General features: G+C 42.1%; 1 protein-coding gene across 2 annotated transcripts in view; it reads left to right on the top strand.

The window, feature by feature from the left end:
- The window catches only part of LOC101027292 (ral guanine nucleotide dissociation stimulator-like 1), a 38,251-nt gene extending 11,064 nt beyond the window's left edge, over nt 1–27,187 (top strand). Inside the window, exons 4-19 of one of the 2 annotated variants that reach the window (XM_041587257.1) lie at nt 348–544; nt 10,542–10,616; nt 11,965–12,146; nt 12,470–12,585; nt 15,037–15,252; nt 16,416–16,519; nt 17,485–17,569; nt 20,102–20,185; nt 20,760–20,846; nt 22,463–22,495; nt 22,578–22,699; nt 22,842–22,931; nt 23,262–23,397; nt 24,619–24,801; nt 25,000–25,114; nt 26,356–27,187. In XM_041587257.1, the coding sequence (XP_041443191.1) occupies nt 348–544; nt 10,542–10,616; nt 11,965–12,146; nt 12,470–12,585; nt 15,037–15,252; nt 16,416–16,519; nt 17,485–17,569; nt 20,102–20,185; nt 20,760–20,846; nt 22,463–22,495; nt 22,578–22,699; nt 22,842–22,931; nt 23,262–23,397; nt 24,619–24,801; nt 25,000–25,114; nt 26,356–26,450 (1,920 nt within the window). In that variant the 3' untranslated portion in view covers nt 26,451–27,187. The remainder of the gene's footprint in view (nt 1–347; nt 545–10,541; nt 10,617–11,964; nt 12,147–12,469; nt 12,586–15,036; nt 15,253–16,415; nt 16,520–17,484; nt 17,570–20,101; nt 20,186–20,759; nt 20,847–22,462; nt 22,496–22,577; nt 22,700–22,841; nt 22,932–23,261; nt 23,398–24,618; nt 24,802–24,999; nt 25,115–26,355) is intronic. The other variant, XM_041587258.1, reaches the window with a different exon arrangement.
- The last annotated feature ends 457 nt before the right edge of the window (nt 27,188–27,644 follow it).

Here is a 27,644-nt window from a genome sequence, read left to right as displayed (position 1 = left end):
AGCGGTTTACCCACTTTTTTACGGGTAACCTGCAGGTACCTGACCCCCTACCTTGTGGCTCCCCTTATAGTCGCTGACTAACTCAGAGTTAGAGAGCTGAAAAGCAGGAAGTAGTGTTCTGGCTATTATGTTAGACATCCAGTCACTCCAGCCTTTATATATTACATTTTTGGCTAACTAACTATATTAGAAACCTTTTTTATTTTGCACAGCCTATTTATTTATCCAGATTTTATTTTCACACTGAACTGTTCCTTTAAAAACCCTAGACACATGTTCTACTCTTTCTGTGTAACCATTGCCTCCTGTTCCCTCTGACTGTCTCTTCTGCCTTTCCCATGCTCCAGACTGTCCCCATGTCTCCTGGCTATGTGCATTATAAGACCTGCAAGGTCCGAGCTCTCAGGTCTGGAACACTGCAGAATCTGGTGGAGAACCTGGTTGTCGAGTATCAGGGAACCGATCCGACTTACGTGCCCACATTTCTCAGCACCTACCGTGCCTTCACCACCCCTGAAAGAGTCCTGGAACTGCTCTTAGACAGGTGACTCAAACTCTTCTTGGTTTAATATTGCTATGTTGTGTCTACCTCTCAGCCTGGCATCCTACACATTCACCTGGAGGGTTGGAAACCATTAAGCTAGAGTCACATGACTGAAATAAAGTAGGTAGGCCCTTGTGTACCAGGAATTATTGTGAATGATTCAATTATACCAGATTTTGTTCTGGTGCTAAAGTAATAAAAAATTGCTTTCAGCCCAAAAAGAGTGCCCTTTAGGGCAGAGACACACGCTGCAATTCAGGGAGATTAGTCACCCGGCGACAAATCTCCTCTTCTTCGGGGCGACTAATCTCCCCGAACTGCCTCCCCTGCCTTCCCACTGGCTAGAGTGTAAATCGTCGGCGGGATGGCTCGGATAGATTCGTTTTCCGAAGTCGACCAAAGTCTTTGCATTAACTTTTAGTATGAATGTAGAGAGGGATATTCTGACACAATTTGCAATTGGTTTAAATTTTTCATTATTTTATTCAGCAACTTTCCAGTTTGCAATTTAATCAATCTGTTTGCTAGGTTCCAATTTACCCTAGCAACCATGCATTGATTTAAATAAGAGACTGGAATATCAATAGGAGAGGCCTGAATAGAAACTTGAGTAATATAAAGTAGTAATAACAATACATTTGTAGCCTTACAGAGTATTTGGTCTTTGGGTGGGGTCAGTGACCCCCGTTTGAAAGCTTTAGAGAGTCGGAAGAAGAAGGCAAATAACTTAAAAACCATAAAAAATGAGAAAATGAAGACCAATTGAAAAGTTGCTATTCTATAACATACTTAAAGTTAACTTAAAGGCGAACCACCCCTTTATATGTCATATCGTACAACTAGTAGTAGTAGGGAATTTCATCTATTGCCAGGCAGTGGTTAACTCACAGACTGGAAGCTGAATATGAAAGGGCTTGCACAGAAATAATAATAAGGCTTTGCCATCAGGAATCGCCATACATTGCCAAGGCCATGACCTGATCCACCCAGCCCAGCCCTGATTCATCCAAACCCCTTCCCTTTATCTTAAAGTCCAACCCCTTTCATGCAGTACAGACCCCCTACTTAAAATGGGCGACTCCTTCCTTTCACCCTGTCCCTTCCCCTTGATGGCAGCTCCAGTAATAACATTAAAAACCAGTGCAATAAAAACCATCTGGCTTCTCAAACAGTCTTCTTCTTTAGAAACATGTGATTAGCCTTTCTGTTTCCATGAAGTCAGGTCATTATTCTACAAATATCATATTTCTGTCCTGTAAACAAAAATCTAGCTTTGCGATGCATCTGATTTCCCCGGTTCATTGCCAGGCAGCACTTAGAATTTCAGCTCAGAGAAAGGCAGAGCTGAAAGTCAACTATGTCAAAAATGAAGGCCAGTGGCAAATGTTCTCAAAATAGACTTATATAGAACATTGCCTGGAAGTTCTCAGGCTAGGTTTTTTTTACTTTTGCTTTTCCATTCTTAGCCTGATTGTTAGGGTAAGTTGAACCCAGCAACCAGAAACCGGTAATTCACTTGAGTGGCAAGGTGGATGATGCTGGCCTCGGGGCAACCAAGGCAAAACTGGAAATTGTACTCTACTAAAAGTTAAATCAAAGGAGAAGGAAAGGTAAAATTACATGGTAGTGTCAACCCCCAGTTGACTAGTCACTTACCTGATAGCCCAGGATAGTGCTCCTCTTCTTCAAAAAAAATCCCACCAGCCCGGGATACTGCTTGCTGAGCACAGTCCTGCCATTGTCTTCCCTCTCTCAGTTTGGGGGGATGCACACACTGTACAAAACTTTCTGTGCTGCATATGTACACAACAGAATTGCCGTAGGGGGTGCCTGGGAGAAGAATGTTGATGGTGTTGCTGTGCTCCATAAACAGTGGAGTAGGCTGGTGTGTTTTATAAAGAAAAGAAGCACCAGGGTTGCCACAGTCAGCTACAAAACCAACCCAAAACTAGCCAAGAGGCACTTCAAAAGTAGCCCAAAAATTGCGCAATATGTGCAGTGAAAAAAACAAATGAATATATGTGAAAATAGGCCTTCTTCAAATTTTCACTGTTTTCAAATTTTTTCCATGAGGCAAAATGTGACAGATTTTTCCGTCATCAGGGGTATAACTACAGAGGGGGCCAGGAGGTATAGGGGCCCAATAAGGCCCTAATACATATACAATTTTAATAAATATAGGTTAAATAGGTCAACCTCTGGACACTTTGGTGGCCAACAGATTTTTGCTGCAAAATTGTCTAAAATAAAGGAAAGTCACCGGAAAATGTGAGAATGGGACGTAGGGTAGCAAACACTGGGGGTGTGGCAGATAAGCATTGTGGGTGGAGCATTGATCTTGGGTTGGGCATGATGACATCAGAGGAAGGCACAATGATGTCGTGGAGCTATGAGGCTGGGAAAGGGTTATTACATCGCTTATATGCAAATGGATGGATTTTTGTCCAGTTTTCGCGATGTTTTAAATAGGACAGAAAGTTTTGAACAGACAGCCCTTTGACAAACTGAGAAGTCCAGTTGAAACCCACACAGCTGGAAACCCTACCTCTATCTATTCTGCCAATCCTTTAACTACAGGTATGGGATCTATTATACAGAAATCAGTTATCTCTGAAATACAGCAATGCTCATTTCTTAATTTTGATTGATTTGCTTATTTCTGTTTCTTTAATAACAAGAAATTAACTGCACTTCATAATAACTAAGCCATGTCAAGGTGAGTATATTGGTATTTAATTGGTTTTCATTTGGCCAGATTATTGTTGGTTTTCACAAGGCTGCAAACCGAACAGAAAGTTGAGACCTGAACAGGCCTTAGGAAAACCGAACTGTTCGGGTCAAAACCAAACAGGTGGCAATCCTAATGGGACGGGAGACAGGGGTACAGAGCCCGAAATCTGGTAACTCCCGACTTCTACACAAGTCAGTCCCATTGCATGCTGGGTATTGTAGACTTACATTAAGCTTGGCAGTTGGCAAATTGTTATGCAAAAACTACATTACCCAACATGCATTGGGAGACGCAGGCTTGGCACATTAGGGGAAGAAAAAAATTTGGCTGATTTCCAAAGTAAAAACCAGCCAAAGGCCCAATAAGTACCCCAAATCCGTACCCTGACAAGTTTGTACTTTCAAAACCTGCCTGGGCTTTAAATTAGTAGCCCAATTTGGCTGGAAAACGGCCAACCTGGCAACTCTGAAAAGCACCACTCTGGGGTAACAGGTAAGTGAATAGAATCACCCGCTCTCATTTAAGTATTTTGGCACACAGCCGTGATTTCTGAATTTGCTTGAAGTTGTCTCGCAAGGAAACTTCAGGCAACTTTGTAAAACAAAGCACCGCGTATGTTTTCACAATTTATTTTATTGAGGGTAGGAAAGACTTGTTGCCTGCGGTGGTGCAGATTTAAACATGGTTGACAAATCTCCAGACGTACTAGTTGAGTGCACTATCCCATTAAGGTGAATTTTCCCATTTAATTGTTTTATACATTTTAGGCTGGCTGAATTTACCACCCTTATATTCTGACGCTGCATGTGCACATGATCACGCCGTTTGGTCGAAATTAAAATATCCATTAGATTCTACGAAAAGACTCTCTGGCCAGATCCATGCTTTCCAATTTGCTGTACCCTGCCCATTAATGAATACATGTCAGAATGTTGGAATGAATAATAACTAGGCCTGACCATGCAATGAGGATATTATAATCATCTCTAAATTGCATGTAATTATAAACCCACAGAAATTTCCTCAACTAGGGGTTTCATTTTTGCTGACTGAGTTTTCTAAAGAATTACCATAAAACCAGAATATTCCATGGCAGAGTATCTTGCCCTGGGCGAGGGAGAGTGTGCCATGGTGTAATTTAATAATTACAGTGATAAGATTAAGAGGCAACTAGGCAATAAAGGGTGTATCTACTGATTATCATAACAATTGATCCTGATCCTTAGATAACCATCATTAGGAGTTATTATTTCAGCAATCTATAATGAATTAAATTGATATTTTATGGATCCATCCAATTCATTGGTGGCTAATCTTCCCCAAACCGAAAACCACAAAATTTCCTACCATAAATAGGTTGGGGGTATTATAAACAGTGATGGGCGAATTTGTCCCGTTTCAATTCGCCACGAATTTCCTACGAAACGCAGATTTAGACCCCAGCGCCCATTAAAGTCAATGGGCTCTTCGCTGGTGTCTAAATTGTCACCGGCAGCGATTCAGTCGATGTCGTCAATTTTCTTGGCGAATTCGCAAATTTATTCGCCGGCGGTGAAATGCGGGAATTCACCCATAAATTTCACACATAAATTCGTATTTATTTAGCTGTGTAATCCAGGGGCGTTATATATAGAAATAGGATTGACCTTGTATTTATCCTGCCATTTGTTCTGGGGTCTTTGGCCTTGTATTTATCCTGTCGTGTTCGGGGGTATTATAAATGGAATTGGCACTGTATTTATCCTGCTGTGTGTTCTGGAGTATTGTTAGGGTTGCCACATCTTCTACAAAAAAATACCGGCCTTCCTATGTTTTTATGGTTTTTCCCTATACTTAACATTGCAATCATGCAACATTTTTACCGGCCAGGCCGGTGGCAACCCTAGGTATTATACATGGATTTGGCACTGTATTTATCCTGCCATTTGTTCTGGGGTATTATACATGGAATTAGTCTTGTATTTATCCTGCTGTGTGTTCTGGGGTATTATACATCGATTTGGCACTGTATTTATCCTGATGTGTGTTCTGGGGTATTATATATAGAATTTGCACTATATTTATCCTGCCATGTGTTCTGGGATATTATATAAAGAATTGGCACTGTATTTATCCTGCTGTGTGTTCTGGGGTATTATACATGGAATTGGTACTGTATTTATCCTGCTGTGTGTTCTGGGATATTATATAAAGAATTGGCACTGTATTTATCCTGCTGTGTGTTCTGGGGTATTATACATGGAATTGGCACTGTATTCATCCTGCTGTGTGTTCTGGGATATTATATAAAGAATTGGCACTGTATTTATCCTGCTGTGTGTTCTGGGGTATTATACATGGAATTGGTACTGTATTTATCCTGCTGTGTGTTCTGGGATATTATATAAAGAATTGGCACTGTATTTATCCTGCTGTGTGTTCTGGGGTATTATATGTAGAATGGATCTGGGATACAATGAATGAATTGGCAGCATTTGCCTATGTCAAAATGTATTGATCTTCCTGTAGAATTCTATCAATAAATATATTGATCAAATCCACTTAAAAAATTTGATTTGATACCTTGTGATATGGAATCCTAGAAGGCTATTGACTGGCCTATTGATCTGATCAAACGTCTGTCAATGGTCAAATGGATCAGAAGCCTGCTGGAAAGTTTCACTATTCCCAAATTGATCTTTGATAAATCTGCCCCTAAATGTTTGGCTCAGAAAATAGGAGAAGTGTGCAAGTATCCTTTTAAAAAAATAGAGAAAGGGGAGAGACTACAGCCTGGTCTGAGAAACTGTATGTCCAGAGAGACTAAAACGTGTCTCTTTTTATGGCCATACCCCCTAATTACCATGTCCATTTTACTAAATTTGGCAGGCTATGAAAGTTTGTACACATTTCTGGGAGCTTTAGTGCAATGTTTCATGTGTTTTTTGCTAATGAAAGTGAATTGCCATTTAAGATGCTAGTTCTCCCAAGAGACCTGCTTATCTCAAATAGTTACAATTGTATCTTTGCTCATCTTAAATTGTTACAAAAGTATCAGCAAGTGCAGCATATCTGGGCTCTCTGCCAAAAAGTCTCTTATTTTAATTAAGTTTCAGAAACGTTGTAACTTTTCCTGGAGTAAGTGCAGGAGATCGAAGAGAAAGTCGGGACATTTCAGTAAATAATCCGGGACTGTGGGCTGAGCTGTCAAAAATGGGACAGTTGGGAGGTATGGGCCTGTAAGGGGCTCTTTGGGCCTGTGTAGATAAAATGCAAGGACCTCATTTCAGACTTAGGAGAGAAACAGAAATCCTGGTGAATGAAACACAGCCCTTATCCCTTCTCTAGTTTATGCAGGTTCAGACTCTCAGGTAAGCAAATATACCTGGGCCAGCAGCCAGCTAAGATTACAGTGAAAGAAATCCTGCCTTGGGAACAAAAAGGCGTGGCAAGAGAAGTAATACAGGACTTGCCTTTCATTTGTCCACTGGTTTTATAACTTTGTCATGGGAATATGTTTTCATGCAGACTTAAAGGGAAGGGGGAATGTACTTGTGCCCAAAAGCAAAACGCAAGCAAAGCAGAAAAGTTCTGTCAAAATTTGCTTACATTTTAACAAACAAACTTAGTAGCCAACTGTGCATTCATAGGGAACTAAATGTTGCACTTTTACATTGAGCTGACATTTTGTGAGGTTAGGTGTGACTCACTGATCACCTGACAGGAAATAATGCAGGTTCTGATGGAAACAGGAAGTAGTGTGTGAGGACAAGACACATCTGTGTCCGTTCATTGGATGATGTATCCTAGCATGTATGTGTGCCCTTGGTTTGTGTGAGAGCACAGTGCCTCATATCAGCCAGAGGGATGGAGTTCAGTACTTAAAAGGGTGGTTCACCTTTATGGCAACTTTTAGTATGATACAGAATAGCCATTTCTAAGCAACTTTTCAGTTGGCCTTCATTATTTATTTTTTATAGTTTTTAAATTATTTGCCTGTTTCTTCTGACCCTTTCCAGCTTTCAAACGGGGGTCACTGACCCCATTTAAAAAAACCAAATGCTCCATAAGGCTACAAATGTATTGTTATTGCTACTTGTTATTACTCATCTTTCTATTCAGGCCTCTCCTATGCATATTTCAGTCTCTTATTCAAATCAATGCATGGTTGCTAGGGCAAACTGGAGAGCTTCTGAATAATAATCCAAATAAATCAAAAACTGCAAATAATAAAAAATAAAAACCAATTGCCTCAGAATATCACTCTCTACATCATACTAAAAGTTAACTCCAAGGTGAACAACCCCTTTAAAATGGCTGTGTTCCACAATGGGATTATCCAAATATCCAGCTCATAGCTGCATGTAAAGAGACTACTCAAAGGAGGACAGATTTAGGCTAGTGACACATGCTAAGATTAGGGGAGCGACAAATCGCCTCTTCTTTGGGTGACTAATCTCCCTGAAAAGCCTTCCCGCCGGATGGAATCTAAATTGCTGGCGGGATACTTCGGCCAATTTTGGAAAACAAAATGCTCCGAGTGCCATCCCACCGGCAACTTAGATTCTAGCCAGCGGGAAGGCTTTTCAGGGAGATTAGTCGCCTAAAGAAGAGGCGATTTGTCGCCGGGCAAAGTGCTCAGATACATTCATTCTCTGTGGGTGTCGGGAGTAGGGTTGCCACCTTTCCTCCTGTCTAACTCCGGGCGGGGAGGTGGGACCATGATGTAGCGGCATGCGGAGCTATGACATAACAGGGTGGGGTGTGATGTAGCAGGGCGGGATTTGACATCAGGGGTGGGGCTATGACATGTCGATTGGCCGATTGCCGCATCACTCTCAGGGAATCCTGCTCCTTTTTCTTAATTTGGAAACCCAGGCAGGCAGGTGGCAACCCTAGTCAGCAGTCAACACAGTTCAGCAGCAGCACAGAGTACTAATACCCATCCAAATTGCATGCATAGAGGAAAAAAATCAGACCATTCTTTGTGCGCACTGGAATGAAGAGTTACAGCGTGGAAAATAAATGGTTAAACATTGAATTACCAATATTAGTCTTTATCCCCACTACAATATTATATACAGTATGTTCCCCCCCCCCCAACTGTTTCTGTTGAGGTGGAACAGTCTGATATTGGCACATCCCCTCGCCCACTTCTTGTCCCATCTCTGCCCACTCCCACCCCGACTTGCGCCCCCTTCCTCACTGCAGGTAAGAGAGTGGCTGGGGAGGAGGGTTTTTTTTATTAGCTATAGAGGAAGCAGACCCCACAGTCCGGGCCCCCTTGCGACTACAGAGTCTGCTTCCTTTATAGTTACGCCACTGTGGTGATAAATTCCCAAATATAGCATTTCTGGCTATAACTGGGAATGGATAAGGTAAATTATGCTTAATTCACACACCATGCCAGTGTCAGACACACTGATTCCCCTTGTCCTGAAGCCGAAAAGATGTACGACCCCCCAGCTCTGTATCAGCTGATTATCCGCTGTTGGGATGTACCCAGGGGTTATGGCATGGGAGCCGGCTCACTATCTATTCATTCCTCCTTGTGATTATAATTCTTTAAGGAGCCTTTAATGTTGCAAAGCATAGTACCCCTTTGTCTTTCAGATAGTGGCACATTAAAGGGGTGGTTCATCTTTCTGTTAACTTTCTATATGTATTTATATATATATATAGATAGATAGATAGATAGCTAGATAGATAGATAGATAGAATGGTCCATTCTAAGCAACTTTTCAATTGGTTGTCATTACTTATTTTTTATCATGTTTTAATTATTTGTCTTCTGTATTTTTACAGCTTTCAAATGGGGTCACTGACCCCTTCTAATAACAAATTCTCTGTAACGCTACACATTTAATGTTATTGCTACTTTTAAAGGACAAGGAAAGTCTAAAATAGAATAAGGCTAGAAATGCTGTATTTTGTATACTAAATATAAGCATGAACTGCACCATAAGCCTAATCAAACAAATGATTTATGCTTTTAAAGTTGGCCACAGGGGGCTGTCATCTTATAACTTTGTTAAACATCTTGGCCTGACCCTGACCCTGCACATGCTCAGTGTGGTCTGGGCTGCTTAGGGATCGTCATAAACAAAGCTGTTTGAATTCTGCATGGCTCGGAAGTAAGGCGGGAGCTCCCCCTGCTGTTCATTAAGTATGATTGTTTCCCTGCTCAGCAGTTAGGGACCATCTGACAATTCCTATCAACAGCAGTAAATTAAGGGAGAATTTCACTGCATACAGTCAGGTTTCTTATATAAACGGTACACATTTTTTAATTAAAGTATATTGGAGAGAGGTTTCTTTTTGATTAAAGAAAGTAAAAATGGGATTTTATTTTTTTGCCTTTCCTTGTCCGTTAACTACTTGTTTTTATATTCAAGCCATCTCCTGTGCATTTTCCAGTCTCTTATTCAAATAAGTGCATGGTTGCTAGGATAATTTGCACCCTAGCAACCAGATTGCTGAAAATGCACACTGGAGAGCTGCTGGATAAGAAGCAAATATCTCAAAAACTACAAATAATAAAAAAAAAACAATTACAAATTGTCTCAGAATATAACTCTCTACATCATACTAAAAGTTAATTAGAAGTTGAATTTGGTTGACTTTTCTAATTACCTTCATTGTTTATTTTTTATAGTTTTTGAATTATTTGCCTTCTTCTTCTTCTGATTTTTTCCAGCTATCAATTGGGGTCACTGACCCCATCTAAAAAACAAATGCTTTATGAGGCTACACATTTATTGTTATTGTTACTTTTTATTACTCATCTTTCTTTTCAGGCCTCTCCTATTCATATTCCAGTCTCTTATTCAAATCAGTGCATAGTTGCTAGGGGAATTTGGACCCTGGCAACCAGATAGCTGAAATTGCAAACTGGAGAGCTACTTAATAAAAAGCCAAATAACGCAAAACCACAAATAAAAAAAAATGAAAACCAATTGCAAATTATCTCACAATACCTTTCTCTACATATTACTCAAAGTTCATTTAACAAACAACCCCCCTTTAATTGTGCCAATTGTGCCTGACTTTTGCTCTGTTGTAATCTTATCAGGCATCTCATTAACTTTGCCAGAAGGACTGGCAAGCAATAGCTCTGTGCTAATTACCATTCATTAGTACAGAACTTATATATGATAAAAAAAAACTCGACAATACTTGGATAATACCCCTATAAACCCTGTGATTTTAACTTTTCTTCTGCTTTAAAGGTCTGCATTATATTTTAACATGTCCTTGAAGTTCACCCACCATTTCTTCTCTTTACAGGCGCCTGGAAAGAGCAAGTGAAGAGGAGCATGTTAAACCAGGGAGCCCTGTGCCAGATACCCCTTCTGTGCAGAGGTGAGAATAGCAACAATGTCAGACACTCAGCCCTCTAAACATATTTATTTAACCCACATCTAAGCATTGGGTCAGCACAACAAGGGATTCAAATGACCTGCAGCCGCAGATCACACAGATCTTAGATCACCTTTCATACCTGTTTTGTATACAGTTTCATACGTTGCATTGTTCTACTGACCACCAGGTGGCACTGTTTCACATTAATTCTATCAGCAGTTTAAAAACGGCTAATATCTTGAAAACTAGATAAAAACAATTACTTTTGAATACAAACAAGCTTAGAAGAGCACCCTGAGCATTTTTTGCGTTCATTTGTTTTGAGGGCTTACATTTCCTTTAGGGCAGAGACATACGGGGAGATTAGTCGCCCGGTGACAAATCTCCTCTTTTTCGTGGCGACTAATCTTCCTGAACTGCCTCCCCTGCCTTCCCGCCGGCTAGAATGAAAATCGGCAGCGGGATGGCACTCAGAGCGATTATTTTTCTGAAGTCGCCGAAGTTGCCTCGCGAGAAAAATTCGGTCTCTACCCTAAGTGTGGGAAAAGATAAGGAGGCTTCAATGAGTCAGAGCAAACAGGTGCATTGAACCTACTAACCATATCGCCATGGGGATTGGCTTAAAGCTTGTTTCAACAAATGTTAATTGTATTTTAATAAAATGTGTTAGTTATTCGAGGACAGTATCCCTTTAGGCTAGGGCTAGGGTATCCCTTTAGGCTAAGGCAGGGGTCCCCAACCTTTTTTACCCGTGAGCCACATTCAAATGTAAAAAGAATTGGGGAGCAACACAAGCATGAAAAAGTCCCTTGGGTGCCAAATAAGGGCTGTGATTGGCTATGTGGATTGGCAGCCTGCAGGAGGCTCTACTTGGCACTATACTTAGTTTTTATGCAATTAAGCCTAGAATTCAAAAATAAGCCCCTGCTTTGAGGACACTGAGAGCAACATCCAAGGGATTGGAGAGCAACATGTTGCTCACGAGCTACTGGTTGGGGATCACTGGGCTAAGGCAAGACCATGTTAAGTAATGAGGATTCTCCACAGTGAGAGAATCCGCTGCCCTGCTGATCCCACTTGCCTGCGGGTGGATTTCAGCATGAAATGCAAAATGTCACATTTCTGCACCAAAATCAGCTGCGTCTACCTGCACCCGAAATAATGCCTCTGGGTGAAGGCAAAGCAGGAGTGGAAGGTTCAGTGGGGCAGCGGCTTCTTGGCCTGCAAAGAAACACAGGCCAAGATCCGCCATCACCTGGCCCTAGCCTTAACCTGTTTCTTTGTGCAGAGAATGATTCATGTTGCCCTACTCTACATACAGTAAGCCCTTGCCTCTTTTCTTTTCTAGAGTGGTGCGCTGTTTACTTCAGTCCTGGTTAGAGAAACACTCCCAAGATTTCCGAGATGCTCCTCACTGCTTGCAACTCATTTCCAACTATCTGAGTGGCGACAAGCGGGAGCCACCCAGCCCTCTCCTCCGCCTCCTGCAAAGTCTACAGGGGGAGAATGAAGAAACCTCTACACCTCTGGGTAAATGATCAGGCTCACAAGGAATGGGCTCCCTGGGGGTGGGAAACTAAGACAGTCTTATAAAGGTTATGGATATGCTTTCCTATTATAAGTGTGCCTCAGAAATGCTGCAGTCAACAGGGTACAGGGGTTACTCAGGTCCGTTATCCCAAAGGGTATGATTAGGGTGGATCAGATGCATAAGTATGTGTGAGCAAGGCTTCCTTTTTTGTTTTTTTCATTCATTATACCACTTATGGACACAGGTCCCTGCTAACTTACTAGTATAGGCCCCAGGACAGTGGCAATGCTGTAATAACAAGCCTCATAACACACTCTTCCAGGGTGCAAACTGAATCTCCACCCAGCAGAAGAAGACACTGAGACCTCAGGTGCAGCCATAGACTTACTGTCATTCCCACCCCAAGATGTGGCTGAACAGCTCACACTTATGGATGTGGTAAGTCCTAAGCATACCTACTTCCAGCCAGACAGGAGGTTTCATGTTCTTTTCTGTTATTTATTTTACGGCCTTCCTTATTCACCTTCTAGTCATTCATTCAGACCAGTGATGCGTTTTTAGATTCAATCTTATTCCACTTGTTGCACTATTGTCCCGTTGTGCTGAAATGGAATCTCAATGTCCTATGGAACACTGTAGTGCCATAAAGCAAGTACTACTTTAGAACATACATTCCTGAGTGCTTCTTGCTTATAATTGCGATACAGTATGTAACAGGGGAAGAGGGTTGCCACCGTTTGAAAAGGGCAGGGGATGGGCCCGTGACATCCTGGGGCAGACTGGTGACATTGTGGGGGCAAACCGGTGACACCATGGGGCAGGGCTATGGCAATGGCTGATTGGTTGCCGCATCAATCGAGGAGAATCCTGCCAAGTTTTCAGATTTGACCTGAGCAGCCTTTCCGAAAGCCAGAGTTTCCGGGTCAAAACTGGAGGGTTTTCTGAATTCACAAGAATGGGCTGCAGTATTTAATTGCTTCTTGACCGTGGAGATTTGTATTGATGATAAGCAGGTCTGGACTGGGAGTCAAAATAGGCCCTGGCATTCCAAGTACAGAAAAGCCCAAATAGCCCCCCCAGCCCACTAAATAGTGACTTTCTATGGCATCTTATGGCAGCCCCTCTGGCATTTGCCAGAATACACAGATTGCCAGTCCGAAGCCTGATGATAAGGCTGACAGGGCTGGTAGAGGTGGGCAGCAACATTTGCCTTCTAGAGAGTAGTTTCATTCATATATATATATATATATATCAAAACAAAAAAGTCCAGACCAATGTAGTGAAATAGAAGTATTGCTTTATCAGAAACTCTGCAACGTTTCGAAGCTCCCGCTTCTTTATCAAGCAGTATACATCAAAGTGACATCACATCCTATATAAAGGCTATGCCTTAACACACCTGACATGTGAAACAAATCAAATCAACGCTAATCCAATCAGGATCCTGGAACATATAAATCAGGTTCCACCCATATTATATACATCACATTTTGTGTTATGGCTTTTGAACATCATATCACATATTACAGTTATCATATTACAGCATATGTCATTTCTAAGTATGTAACAATATTGTAACCTCTAGTGGAACTAACTAGCTACATTTAGATGCAATGTGTGTTAAAGACAACATAGTCCCAAACCACACCCATAAGTAACAATGTTATATAAAGGCATGCAGGTCATATTCCCTATTCAGACCCTTGGGATGCAGCGTTTGCAAAGTATGAATCCAGAACTTCTCCCTTTTCTGGAGCTGTAAGAGTCTGTTGCCCCCCCGGCGAGGGGGGGCAACAGACTCTATAACCTGAAATCTCAAGGCTGCTACTGAATGTCGTGCTGTGTGAAAGTGTAGAGGAACTGGCAACTTGAGTACCTCTTTTCTTATCGTGGATTTGTGTTGGCTAATCCTATCTCGGATCGGTTGTATGGTCTCCCCTACGTAGGCCAAGCCACAAGGGCATTTCAGCATATAGACCACATATTCTGAGTCGCATGTATAATGTCCCTGTATCGAAAATCCTGAATATGGATGTGTGAATGTGTCACCACGAATGACACTTGAACATTGGTTACATCTACCACAGGGATACATGCCATTACGTAGGGGTGCTAGTAACCTCTGTGTGCTCTGTTTTGTAGTGCCCAGATCCGCTTTAACCAACCTGTCTCTTAGGTTACGAGGGCGTTTATATGACAGAAGTGGAGGTTCTAAAAACTCCTGTATATCTGGATAGGCTCTCTTCAGAGGCCAATGTTTGTGTATAACACGATGTATCTTGCGTGTACATGGGTGATAAGTGTGTGTGAATGGTATACGATTCTTTTTCTGCGTACCTTGTGACCTCTCTTGAATTACACTATAGCAATACTTCTATTTCACTACATTGGTCTGGACTTTTTTGTTTTGATATATATTTTGTCCAGGATATGGACTAAGTCCACGACAGGGACACCGCTCCACTCCAGTTTGTACGAATATATATATATATATATATATATATATATATATATATATATATATATATATATATATATATATATATATATATATAAAATATCCTTTCCCTACTGTCGGACGTCCTCTAGTGTCAGACTTGTCTTGTGTGCTGTGGGATATCCCTATTGGCCCAGCAGAGTCATGTGCTCCCTAGTGTATAAAAAGGAGGGAAATCTAGGCCGAGGTCTCTTTGTGGAGGCCTCAGTAAAAAGAAATCCCTGAGGTAAAAGAGAACCTCAAACTCGGAGAGATGAAACCACAGAATGACTGCCCCTGTCCCAAAAAATATCCCTTCTATAAAAATATTTCATTCAACACGTCGTAAAATTAAAAATTAAAAAACAAATTCACATTTTCTCTTACTCATTTCTGTCCTCTTCCTCCCACAGGATTTATTTCAGAAGCTGCAGTCTTGCCATTGCCTTGGGAGTATTTGGTCTCAACGTGACAAGAAGGAAAATAGGAATGTCGCACCCAGTGTTAGGGCCACTGTGGCCCAGTTTAATGCAGTGACAGCGTGTGTGATAGCATCTGTACTGAACGACATCCAGCTGAAACCACAGCAGAGAGCCAGGGTGCTGGAGAAGTGGATATGTATAGCACAGGTGTGTAGCTATTAGGTCCTCCCACTGCTGGGTGACACAGACAGGAGGGAACTATGGGACATGAGTCTGTCCGTCCCACTGCAGGGTGATACAGTGACACAGACAGGAGGGAACTATGGGACATGAGTCTGTCCCTCCCACTGCAGGGTGATACAGTGACACAGACAGGAGGGAACTATGGGATATGAGTCTGTCCCTCCCACTGCAGGGTGATACAGTGACACAGACAGGAGGGAACTATGGGACATGAGTCTGTCCCTCCCACTGCAGGGTGATACAGTGACACAGACAGGAGGGAACTATGGGACATGAGTCTGTCCCTCCCACTGCAGGGTGATACAGTGACACAGACAGGAGGGAACTATGGGACATCAGTCTGTCCCTCCCACTGCAGGGTGATACAGTGACACAGACAGGAGGGAACTATGGGACATGAGTCTGTCCCTCCCACTGCAGGGTGATACAGTGACACAGACAGGAGGGAACTATGGGACATGAGTCTGTCCCTCCCACTGCAGGGTGATACAGTGACACAGACAGGAGGGAACTATGGGACATGAGTCTGTCCCTCCCACTGCAGGGTGATACAGTGACACAGACAGGAGGGAACTATGGGACATGGAGTCTGTCCCTCCCACTGCAGGGTGATACAGTGACACAGACAGGAGGGAACTATGGGACACGAGTCTGTCCCTCCCACTGCAGGGTGATACAGTGACACAGACAGGAGGGAACTATGGGACATGAGTCTGTCCCTCCCACTGCAGGGTGATACAGTGACACAGACAGGAGGGAACTATGGGACATGAGTCTGTCCCTCCCACTGCAGGGTGATACAGTGACACAGACAGGAGGGAACTATGGGACATGAGTCTGTCCCTCCCACTGCAGGGTGATACAGTGACACAGACAGGAGGGAACTATGGGACACGGAGTCTGTCCCTCCCACTGCAGGGTGATACAGTGACACAGACAGGAGGGAACTATGGGACATGAGTCTGTCCCTCCCACTTCAGGGTGATACAGTGACACAGACAGGAGGGAACTATGGGACATGGAGTCTGACTGCAGGCTGGCAGCCATTGACAACAAATTTGTAGATACTGAACTAAAGCTCCCAGTATCCCTTTGTAAAATGAATGGTGGGCAATTCTGTGTTTCAGCACTGCCGATTCCTGCGCAACTTCTCCTCCCTCAGAGCCATTTTGTCTGCTCTGCAATCAAACCCACTCTATAGGCTGAAAAGGACATGGGCGTCAGTGAGCAGGTAAGGAGTACAGAGCCCCTGGATCCATTTTGTTTTACCTAGCTAAGGGTAAATGTAATATTTTGAGGAGCCGGCCGGCTGTAACTAATCCTGACAGCTGTTGCTGCACATAGTGAAGAACTCATTGCCCTTTGCACAGTTCCTGGCAACAGTCAGAACAGCAAGTGAGAGGGAGAACTCCTGGTTAATGAGCTGTTTATTCTGTACTAGTGTTTAGGGACTTTTAACTTTTTGATTTTAAAGCCAAGGGGGACGGACTAGGAAGTGCATAATATTCCCTAGAAATGGGAGAGGCCCAGCCAAGGACAATTCTTTTTACTGTTTTTATTTCCACCATATTATATTTCCACTGTCTGTATCTAATTGTGGTGAGAGTGGACCCTCAATGTCAGGGGATCTAGTGGATCCCAGGAGGCCCAGTCCTATACTGACGCTACTGGTCCTCAGGTACATACCTCCCAACATTTTGGAAGTAAAAAGAGGGACAAAAATTTTTTTTGCACGTAGAACAGCAATTTTTTTTGACCAAGCCTCTTTCTGTGGCCACACCCCCTAATCACCATGTTCATTTTACAAAATTTGGCAGGTTATGAAAGTTTGAAAAATATTTCTCCTAATCTAAACATTTTTTTGTGTCTCAAAATTGTTATAAAGTATCTTATTGGCACCTGTTAGTGTTCTCTGCTAAAATTCAATTAAGTGAGAAACTTTGTTTCTTTTTGTGGCTGTTCAGTGCAGAGAAAATAGGGACTATCCAGTACAAATGAGGGACTGCGGGTTGAGCTGTCAAAAGAGGGACTGTCCCTCCAAAAAAAGGACAGTTGGGAGGTATGCTCAGGTAGAGCAATGGAGATGTGAAATCATTATAATATAATGAGCCAATACTGCTTTTATATGCTTTTCTTGCCATGTTTTATTTCACTGGGGAGCTTCATGAGGCTGAATGTCTTCACTTCCTTCCCCAGGGATAATCTGAATATCTTCCATAAACTGTCCGACATCTTCTCAGATGAAAACAACCATGGAATGAGCCGGGAAATCCTAACCAAGGTCAGTACTGCTCAGTTCAATGGCCCACGGAGCAAGGTATAATGGTACTGAGTATCTCTACCTTGGGAATGATCTTCCCTCTCTGTATAATGGGACTGAGTATCTATACCTGATAATGATCTCCCCTCTTTGTATAATGGGACTGAGTATCTATACCTGATACCTGATTCCCCCCCTCTCTGTATAGTGGGACTGAGTATCTATACCTGATAATGATCTCCCTCTCTGTATAATGGGACTGAGTATCTATACCTGATAATGATCTCCCCTCTCTGTATAATGGGACTGAGTATCTATACCTGATAATGATCTCCCCTCTTGTATAATGGGACTGAGTATCTATACCTGATAATGATCTCCCCTCTCTGGTATAATGGGACTGAGTATCTATACCTGATAATGATCTCCCCCTCTCTGTATAATGGGACTGAGTATCTATACCTGATAATGATGCTCCCCTCTCTGTATAGTGGGACTGAGTATCTATACCTTGATAATGATCTCCCCTCTTGTATAATGGGACTGAGTATCTATACCTGATAATGATCTCCCCTCTCTGTATAATGGGACTGAGTATCTATACCTGATAATGATCTCCCCTCTTTGTATAATGGGACTGAGTATCTATACCTGATAATGATCTCCCCTCTCTGTATAATGGGACTGAGTATCTATACCTGATAATGATTCCCCTCTCTGTATAATGGGACTGAGTATCTATACCTGATAATGATCTCCCTCTCTGTATAATGGGACTGAGTATCTATACCTGATAATGATCTCCCCTCCTTTGTAAATGGGACTGAAGTAATCTATACCTGATAATGATCCTCCTCTCTGTATAATGGGACTGAAAGTATCTATACCTGATAATGATCTCCCCTCTCTGTATAAGTGGGACTGAGTATCTATACCTGATAATGATCTCCCCTCTCTGTATAGATGGGACTGAGTATCTATACCTGATAATGATTCTCCCCTCTCTGTATAATGGGACTGGTATCTATACCTGATAATGATCTCCCCTCTCTGTAAATGGGACTGAGTATCTATACCTGATAATGATCTCCCTCTCTGTATAATGGGACTGAGTATCTATACCTGATAATGATTCTCCCCTCTCTGTATAATGGGACTGAGTATCTATACCTGATAATGATCTCTCCTCTCTGTATAATGGGACTGAGTATCTATACCTGATAATGATCTCCTCTCTCTGTATAATGGGACTGAGTATCTATACCCTGATAATGATCTCCCTCTCTGTATAATGGGACTGAGTATCTATACCTGATAATGATCTCCCCTCTCTGTATAATGGGACTGAGTATCTATACCTGATAATGATCTCTCCTCTCTGTATAATGGGACTGAGTATCTATACCTGATAATGATCTCCTCTCTCTGTATAATGGGACTGAGTATCTATACCTGATAATGATTTCCCCTCTCTGTATAATGGGACTGAGTATCTATACCCTGATAATGATCTCCCCTCTCTGTATAATGGGACTGAGTATCTATACCTGATAATGATCTCCCCTCTCTGTATAATGGGACTGAGTATCTATACCTGATAATGATCTCCCCTCTCTGTATAATGGGACTGAGTATCTATACCTGATAATGATTTCCCCTCTCTGTATAATGGGACTGAGTATCTATACCTGATAATGATCTCCTCTCTCTGTATAATGGGACTGAGTATCTATACCTGATAATGATTTCCCCTCTCTGTATAATGGGACTGAGTATCTATACCCTGATAATGATCTCCCCTCTCTGTATAATGGACTGAGTATCTATACCTGAGAATGATCTCCCCTCTGTATAATGGGACTGAGTATCTATACCTGATAAATGATTCCCCTCTCTGTATAATGGGACTGAGTATCTATACTGATAATTGATCTCCCCTCTCTGTATAATGGGACTGAGTATCTAACCTGATAATGATCTCCCCTCTCTGTATAATGGGAACTGATAGTATCTATACCTGATAATGATCTCCCTCTCTGTATAATGGGACTGAGTATCTATACCTGATAATGATCTTCCCCCTCTCTGTATAATGGGACTGAGTATCATATACCTGATAATTATCTCCCCTCTCTGTATAATGGGACTGAGTATCTATACCTGATAATGATCTCCCCTCTCTGTATAATGGGACTGAGTATCTATACCTGATAATGATCTCCCTGTTCTGGTATCTAACCTGATAATGATCTCGTATATGGGCTGATCTATACCCTGATAATGATCTCCCTCTCTCTGTATAATGGGACTGAGTATCTATACCTGATAATGATCTCCCCTGTCTGTATAATGGGACTGAGTATCTATACCTGATAATGATCTCCCCTCTCTGTATAATGGGACTGAGTATCTATACCTGATAATGATCTCCCCTCTCTGTATAATGGGACTGAGTATCTATAACCTGATATAATCTCCTGCGCTATATAATGAGACTAAGTATCTATTCACTGATAATGTGGTTCTTACCTACTGATCTACTTGCTTACTCAGGAGGAAATCCCTCTCCGTAGAACAAACAGCGCTCGGAATGAGCCACGCCCCTTACAGAGGTCGGCATCTCAGGTTCGAAACCCGGTAAGACATTCTCTCATTGCTGCTTTATTTTGCTTCTGGGGATTTTTTTTTGTTTCCAAAATAAAAGGAATGTGATGAAAATGAGAGTGATTAGGGGGTGGGGGTGTGTCCTAGTGTTATTATTATACACCTACAGGATTGTGTACCAAAAACAAAGTTCAAAGGGGAAGTTCACCTTTGCCCCAGTGTTCTCATTTTCACACCAAATTTGCTACAAAAGTGAGTGATATGAGGGAGAGATAATACAGGAGAGTATCAGTGTAATAAGGTCAGAGAGAGAGTACAGAGTAGGGCCGGGTACTCACTAGTATCAGGAGTGTAGCTGCTAGGGGGAGTAGGGGGTATGACAATAAATCCACTGGAGATCTACGAGCTCTACAGAGGGAGGGGCTGCCATGAGGAAGGTGGGGGAAGGGCGGGCATGATGTAGTGGGGCCCCGAGAAGGTGCCTGATGTGAGGTAATTCCCCTGGGTCCCACAGCAAGAACCTAGATCCCAGAACATGCAATGTGAATGTCAGTGTAAGATAACTCCCTGCAGTTCTAAACAGTGATGTCTCTTACTCTATACACAGAGACTGTTGCAGGGCACTGTCCCCTACCTGGGAACCTTCCTAACTGACCTCATCATGTTGGACACAGCATTGCCCGACTACACTGAGGTGAGAGACAAAGCTTTGTGAGTGTCTGTCCCTCTGTGTACTTACCTGTCTATCCATGTACCTACCTCTCTGTCTGTCCCTCTGTGTACTTACCTGTCTATCCATGTACCTACCTATCTGTCTGTTCCTCTTTGCACTTACCTATGTACATACCTCTCTGTGTCTGCCTCTGTGTACTTACCTGTTTATGTACCTACCTCTCTCTGTCCTTGGTGCACTTACCTTTCTATCATGTACCTACCTCTGTTTGTTCCTCTATGCAAGTGATCCCCAACCAATGGCTTGTTATCAGCATGTTGCTCTCCGACCCCTTGGATGTTGCTCCCAGTGGCCTCAGAGCAGGTGATTATTTTTGAATCCCAGGCTTGAAAGCAAGTTTTGTTTGCATAAAAACCAGATTATGGCCAAAAAGAGATTCCTGTAGGCTGCCAGTCCACATAAAGCCACCAAATAGCCAATCACAGCCCTTATTTGTCACACCAGGAACATTTTTCATGCTGGTTCTGCTCACCAACTCTTTTTACCATTGAATCTGTCTCACAAGAAGGGTTGGAGACCTCTGCTCTATACACCTGTTTGCCTTTTTATCTATCTCTCTGTGCTGTTACCTGTCTATGTACCTACATCCCTGTCTGTTACTTGTTGCACTTATCTGTCAATCTATGTACCTACCTCTGTCTATTAATCTAAATACTTACCTGTTGATCCATGTACCTATCTCTCTGTGCATACACCTGTCTATGTACCAACCCCACAGTCTGTCTCTGTACATACATCTCTGTCTGTTCCTCTTTACGCTTACCTGTCTCTGTACATACATCTCTGCCTGTTCCTCTATATGCTTACCTGTCTCTGTACATCTCTGTCTGTTCCTCTATACACTTACCTGTCTCTGTACATCTCTGTCTGTTACTCTATACACTTACCTGTCTCTGTACATACATCTCTGTCTGTTCCTCTATACACTTCCATGTCTATCCATGTACCTATCTGTTTATGGACCTACCTTGCTTTTTGTTCCTCTCTATTAGAGTAGGGAAATTTAACCCTACATTACATTCAGGCTACTCATGTTCATGGAAGCTGAAAGGGATGGCCGGTATTGGAGAGGGCAGGAGCAATTAAACAGAGGGCTTTTGGGCATGTGCTTTAGAAGTTATGATACTGAACTTTCTTAATGCACCTTTTGGAATTTCATGTTTTTCTGTGTGCTAATTTTATATCATATTATGCTGCATTTTGATGGTTTGTCATATTTTAGATTCTTTGGTTCTCTTCCATCGTTCTTTTGGTTCTGTTGGTTTTTTTGTTATATAACTCGGTGGCCACTAGAGGGTGGAGTAGTGGTAAATTTTCAGTACGTGAATAACTGTCATATCTATATACTTATGTGTCAACAAACCTACCTCCTGTTTGTCTTTCTGTTATTATATACACTATACACTAAACCAATCTATATACACCAACTTACCTTACTGTCTGTATCTCTATACACTTACCTGTCTGTCTCTACACCCATCTCCCACCTCTTCTTACCCCCTTCCAACCCCCAGTTTGTCTTTCTTCCTTTCTCTCCCCCATTACTATCTAATCTCAGAGCAATTGTTCCTTTGCAGGGTGGGCTTATAAACTTTGAGAAGAGAAGAAAGGTAAGTTGTGCCTAAAACTAAAAAACGGACATATTTAGCAGTACATGCATACACTTGATATGATAACATTTCATTCCCCCAGGAATATGAGGTTCTGGCCAAAATACAGAAACTACAGCTCACATGCCGCCATTATGTCCTGACTGCCAAACCAGACATCCTCAGGGCATTTTATTCACAAAGGCAGCTAACTGAGGACCAGAGGTAAGTACCTTTTTCTGCAATCATTTCCTTATATAATATCTTTTTTAACCTGCAAGCATGCACACACAGTATGCTATGGGCAAAGTGTTTTAATGAACTCGTGAAGACTTTGTATAATTAAGAATTGATTGTTTGCTCTCAGTTACAGAATTTCACGCACCATCGAGCCACCTGCAGACTCCTGCCCCAACTCTCCCCGAATTCGCAGGAAATTAACAAAGCGCTTTAGCTCGTAAGTTTCATGTCGTGTGTAGTGGGATGGATGCTCATTCATTGCTCTCTTGCCACTCTGTAGTCTGGTTTTACGTTTCTGCAGTGAATTGAGTCATTATATATATATATAATATATATATATATATATATATATATATATATATATATATATATACGCACACACATACATAGTGCACAAGAAATGGAATGGTAACTTTATAAAGAAAGAAACAACAGCCATTTGATGTGTTATTTTTTCCTCATTGGAGAAATATAGAGCCAAACAACCACTATGATATTTTAAGCATTCTGTTAATTCTATTTTTTTTAAACTCTGTGTTCCTATTAGCTTGTTGCTGGGATCAGAGGTATTTGGTCCAAAGATGAATGGTGACCGTGTGTCTCCCTCAGGATCCTGCAACAGCTGTGAGACTGATGAAGGTCTGTTCTCTGCGTTTTGCCATACTGAGTCCACCGCACAAAAGGTAAAGTTCTACTTGGATAATGGGACAATAAGGGGCTCAGGGGCCGGGTTAGTGGAATAAGGAGTTACAGGGATAATAAGGGGCTCAGGGGAGGGATTAGTGGAATAAGGAGTTACAGGGACAATAAGGGGCTCAGGGGAGGGGTTAGTGGAATAAGGAGTTACAGGGACAATAAGGGGCTCAGGGGAGGGGTTAGTGGAATAAGGAGTTACAGGGACAATAAGGGGCTCAGGGGAGGGGTTAGTGGAATAAGGAGTTACAGGACAATAAGGGGCTCAGGGGAGGGGTTAGTGGAATAAGGAGTTACAGGGACAATAAGGACCTCAGGGGAGGGGTTAGTGGAATAAGGAGTTACAGGGACAATAAGAGGCTCAGGGAGGGGTTAGTGGAATAAGGAGTTACAGGGACAATAAGGGGCTCAGGGAGGGGTTAGTGGAATAAGGAGTTACAGGGACAATAAGGGGCTCAGGGGAGGGGTTAGTGGAATAAGGAGTTACAGGGACAATAAGGGGCTCAGGGGAGGGGTTAGTGGAATAAGGAGTTACAGGGACAATAAGGGGCTCAGGGGAGGGGTTAGTGGAATAAGGAGTTACAGGGACAATAAGGGGCTCAGGGGAGGGGTTAGTGGAATAAGGAGTTACAGGGACAATAAGGGGCTCAGGGGAGGGGTTAGTGGAATAAGGAGTTACAGGGACAATAAGGGGCTCAGGGGAGGGGTTAGTGGAATAAGGAGTTACAGGGACAATAAGGGGCTCAGGGGAGGGGTTAGTGGAATAAGGAGTTACAGGGACAATAAGGGGCTCAGGGGAGGGGGTTAGTGGAATAAGGAGTTACAGGGACAATAAGGGGCTCAGGGGAGGGGTTAGTGGAATAAGGAGTTACAGGGACAATAAGGGGCTCAGGGGTGGGGTTAGTGGAATAAGGAGTTACAGGGACAATAAGGGGCTCAGGGGAGGGGTTAGTGGAATAAGGAGTTACAGGGATAATAAGGTGCTCAGGGGAGGGATTAGTGGAATAAGGAGTTACAGGGACAATAAGGGGCTCAGGGGAGGGGTTAGTGGAATAAGGAGTTACAGGGACAATAAGGGGCTCAGGGGAGGGGTTAGTGGAATAAGGAGTTACAGGGACAATAAGAGGCTCATGGGCTGGGTTACTGAAATAGACTGTTACAGAGATAATAATATGATAATTATAATATTAACATTATCATTTGTGTTACAGAATTTGCAAGAACCTGGCACTCCACCTACCACACCGCGCCATGATGACCAGTCTCGTTTTGCCCCTCGTTCTCCAGTCTCTCCTTCCAGCACCCAGCCTTTGTACAACCAACAGATTTCTGATCTCTGTATTATACGTGTCAGCATGGAGAACACCCATGGAAACTTGTATAAGAGCATACTGGTAAAGAAAAGAGCTATGCATTTCTGCTTTCTTTCCAAGTTCTTAAAGTCTGGGTGGGGGTTTGTTTGCATTGCATTCTGGGTCTTTTAGTTTTTTTCAAAGCATTTTTACCTTTTCTCCTTATCTGTCATTACTGGTGTCTTCTAGAGTCTTATTAGTATTGCATTTTGTGTGTTTAACGATTGTGATGTCTTTCAGCTCACCAGCCAGGACAAGTCCCGTGCTGTTATACAGAGGTCACTGCAAAAGCATAATATAGAGTCATGTCAGCCTGAGGAATTCCAGCTTGTGCAGTTACTCTCCGAGGGGAAAGGTGAGGATGGAAATGAGTTTGAGTTGCCCATTTAAATTGCTGTAGTACAGAAGTTGCCTGATTTCTTCATATAAACACCCCTTGGAATTCCAACCATTGGTCAAGGCTCAATTACCTGTTGTATTGGTCATTCAGACATAGTTCCAAGAATATCAAGGACATCAGATTTTCACACCTTCATTGACCTTCAAACTGGGCTTTTAGGTATATCGGGTAACTAGAATGTCATTATTAGATTGTCTTACTGTAACATGCCTTTAGATTGTTAGGGGGATCACCCATGTTAGTTCCCTTGCTTCTGCTCCTCCATGTTAGTTCCCTTGCTACTGCTCCATAGATCCAGGAGGCTAGCCCCACATAGAATTTCAGCCATAAAGCAGGGTAGGACTGCTGCTTACAATGGGGATCAGATAGGATATGTGCAGCCACTAGGACAGAATGCTCTGTTAAACAAATAGCTAGAATCTCAGCTGCCATAAAGTAGAGCAGAACTGCTGCTTACAATGGGGATCAGATAGGATCTGTGCAGCTACTGGGACAGAATGCTCTGTTATACAGATAGCTAGAATCTCAGCTGCCATAAAGCAGGACAGGACTGCTGCTTACAATGGGGATCAGATAGGATCTGTGCAGTCACTGGGACAGAATGCTCTGTTATACAGATAGCTAGAATCTCAGCTGCCATAAAGCAGGACAGGACTGCTGCTTACAATGGGGATCAGATAGGATCTGTGCAGTCACTGGGACAGAATGTTCTGTTATACAGATAGCTAGAATCTCAGCTGCCATAAAGCAGGACAGGACTGCTGCTTACAATGGGGATCAGATAGAATTAGATAGGATTTTTGCAGAGCACGATCACTTTTTTCTGATAGCACAAATGTGGGCATAGTTTTCCCCAAATTAATCTTATAACTTTTTTGGTGATGTATTCCCACGGTTTGCTTCGTTAAAGGGTTCCTCTCAACAGAGTAATGGCATGGTTAAAAACATCCAAATCTTAGAAGTCAGCATAAATTTCACTCTGGAGAACCCCATTAGAATTCAGTGTTAGTTTATTTTATTCTGCACAACATGCTTCGGATACAATAATCCTTCATTAGGCGACAATTTTGCTTATTTTTCCCCAAATTATTCCACTTAACATATTTTCCTCAGGCACAAATGTCTCTTCAGCGTGGGTGTCAGGAGTAGCGCTGTATTCATATTTATTTCTGATTTATTGTTCTATCTCCCCTCAGAACTCACCATTCCAGATTCTGCCAACGTTTACTACGCTATGAACACCTCGGCCAATTTTGACTTTGTGCTGAGACGGAGAGCGAGAGAAAGTTGAAGTTAACCTTTCAAAATTCCTCCCCACAAACATATCCATCCCATCCAGTTATATATATTCTCACATGCCCTGCCTGTGCTCATAACCATGTTGGAGAGGCATCGGACTGACGGCTCATCTAATAAACAGAGAGACAAACGGACAGATTTCAGAATGCGGAGCCTATCTGAACAATCAGTTCTGGGACGCAGTGTTGGCCCACATTATGGGGCGTTTTCCTGCCTCAGGACTGGATATGATGTCACAAGAATAGTGATGGGTAACTACACACAGCACCACTAATACAGGACAATAAAAGAAATAGATCATAGGGCCCCGGCAGAGGGCCCATCCAGAAAAGAACCACCCACATTCCCCAATGCAGCACTGCCCCTGTGCAACTAGTAATAGAATGCAGTAGTAGTAGTAGAGAAGTGCAGCAGGTTGAAGTCAGGACAATCAGTCCGTCGCAAACATTTGCTGAGCAACAGGGTTTCACGCTCCTTCTCTTTCAGGTAGTACCACTAATTTGGATAATTTAAGAATGGGCGCAGTGTTTACTCCAGGCCTGGTAACCAATAGCAACCAATTAGAAAGTATTATATACTGGCCTATTGTTTGAAAAGCAAACAGTGACACTGTCCGGATCTTATGGGGGAGGTGGGGCAACAGAGATATTTTATAAATATATATATATATATATACATATATATACATATATATATATATATAGGATGCACTGAATCCAGGATTCGATTTGGGCAGGATTCGCCATTTTCAGCAGGATTCAGCCTGGCCGAACTGAATCTGAATACGAATTTGCATATGCAAATTAGGGACGGGGAGGGAAATCACGTGACTTTTTGTTACAAAACAAGGCTAATTTGCATATGCAAAGTAGGATTCCATTCGATATTCAGCCGGATCTCTCGCAAAGGTTCAGGGGTTCGGCCAAATCCAAAATAGTGGATTGGTGCATCCCTAATATATATATATATATATATAGATATATATATATATAGATATATATATATATAGATATATATATATATAGATATATATATATATAGATATATATATAGATATATATATAGATATATATATATATATAGATATATATATAGATATAGATATATAGATATATATATATATAGATAGATAGATAGATATATAGATATATATATATATATATAGATAGATATATAGATATATAGA

This window comes from Xenopus laevis, chromosome 3L (assembly GCF_017654675.1).
Source record: "Xenopus laevis strain J_2021 chromosome 3L, Xenopus_laevis_v10.1, whole genome shotgun sequence".
Taxonomy (NCBI): domain Eukaryota; kingdom Metazoa; phylum Chordata; class Amphibia; order Anura; family Pipidae; genus Xenopus; species Xenopus laevis.
The sequence above is the reverse complement of the archived record's forward strand: the minus strand, read 5'-3'. Positions and strand labels throughout refer to the sequence as shown.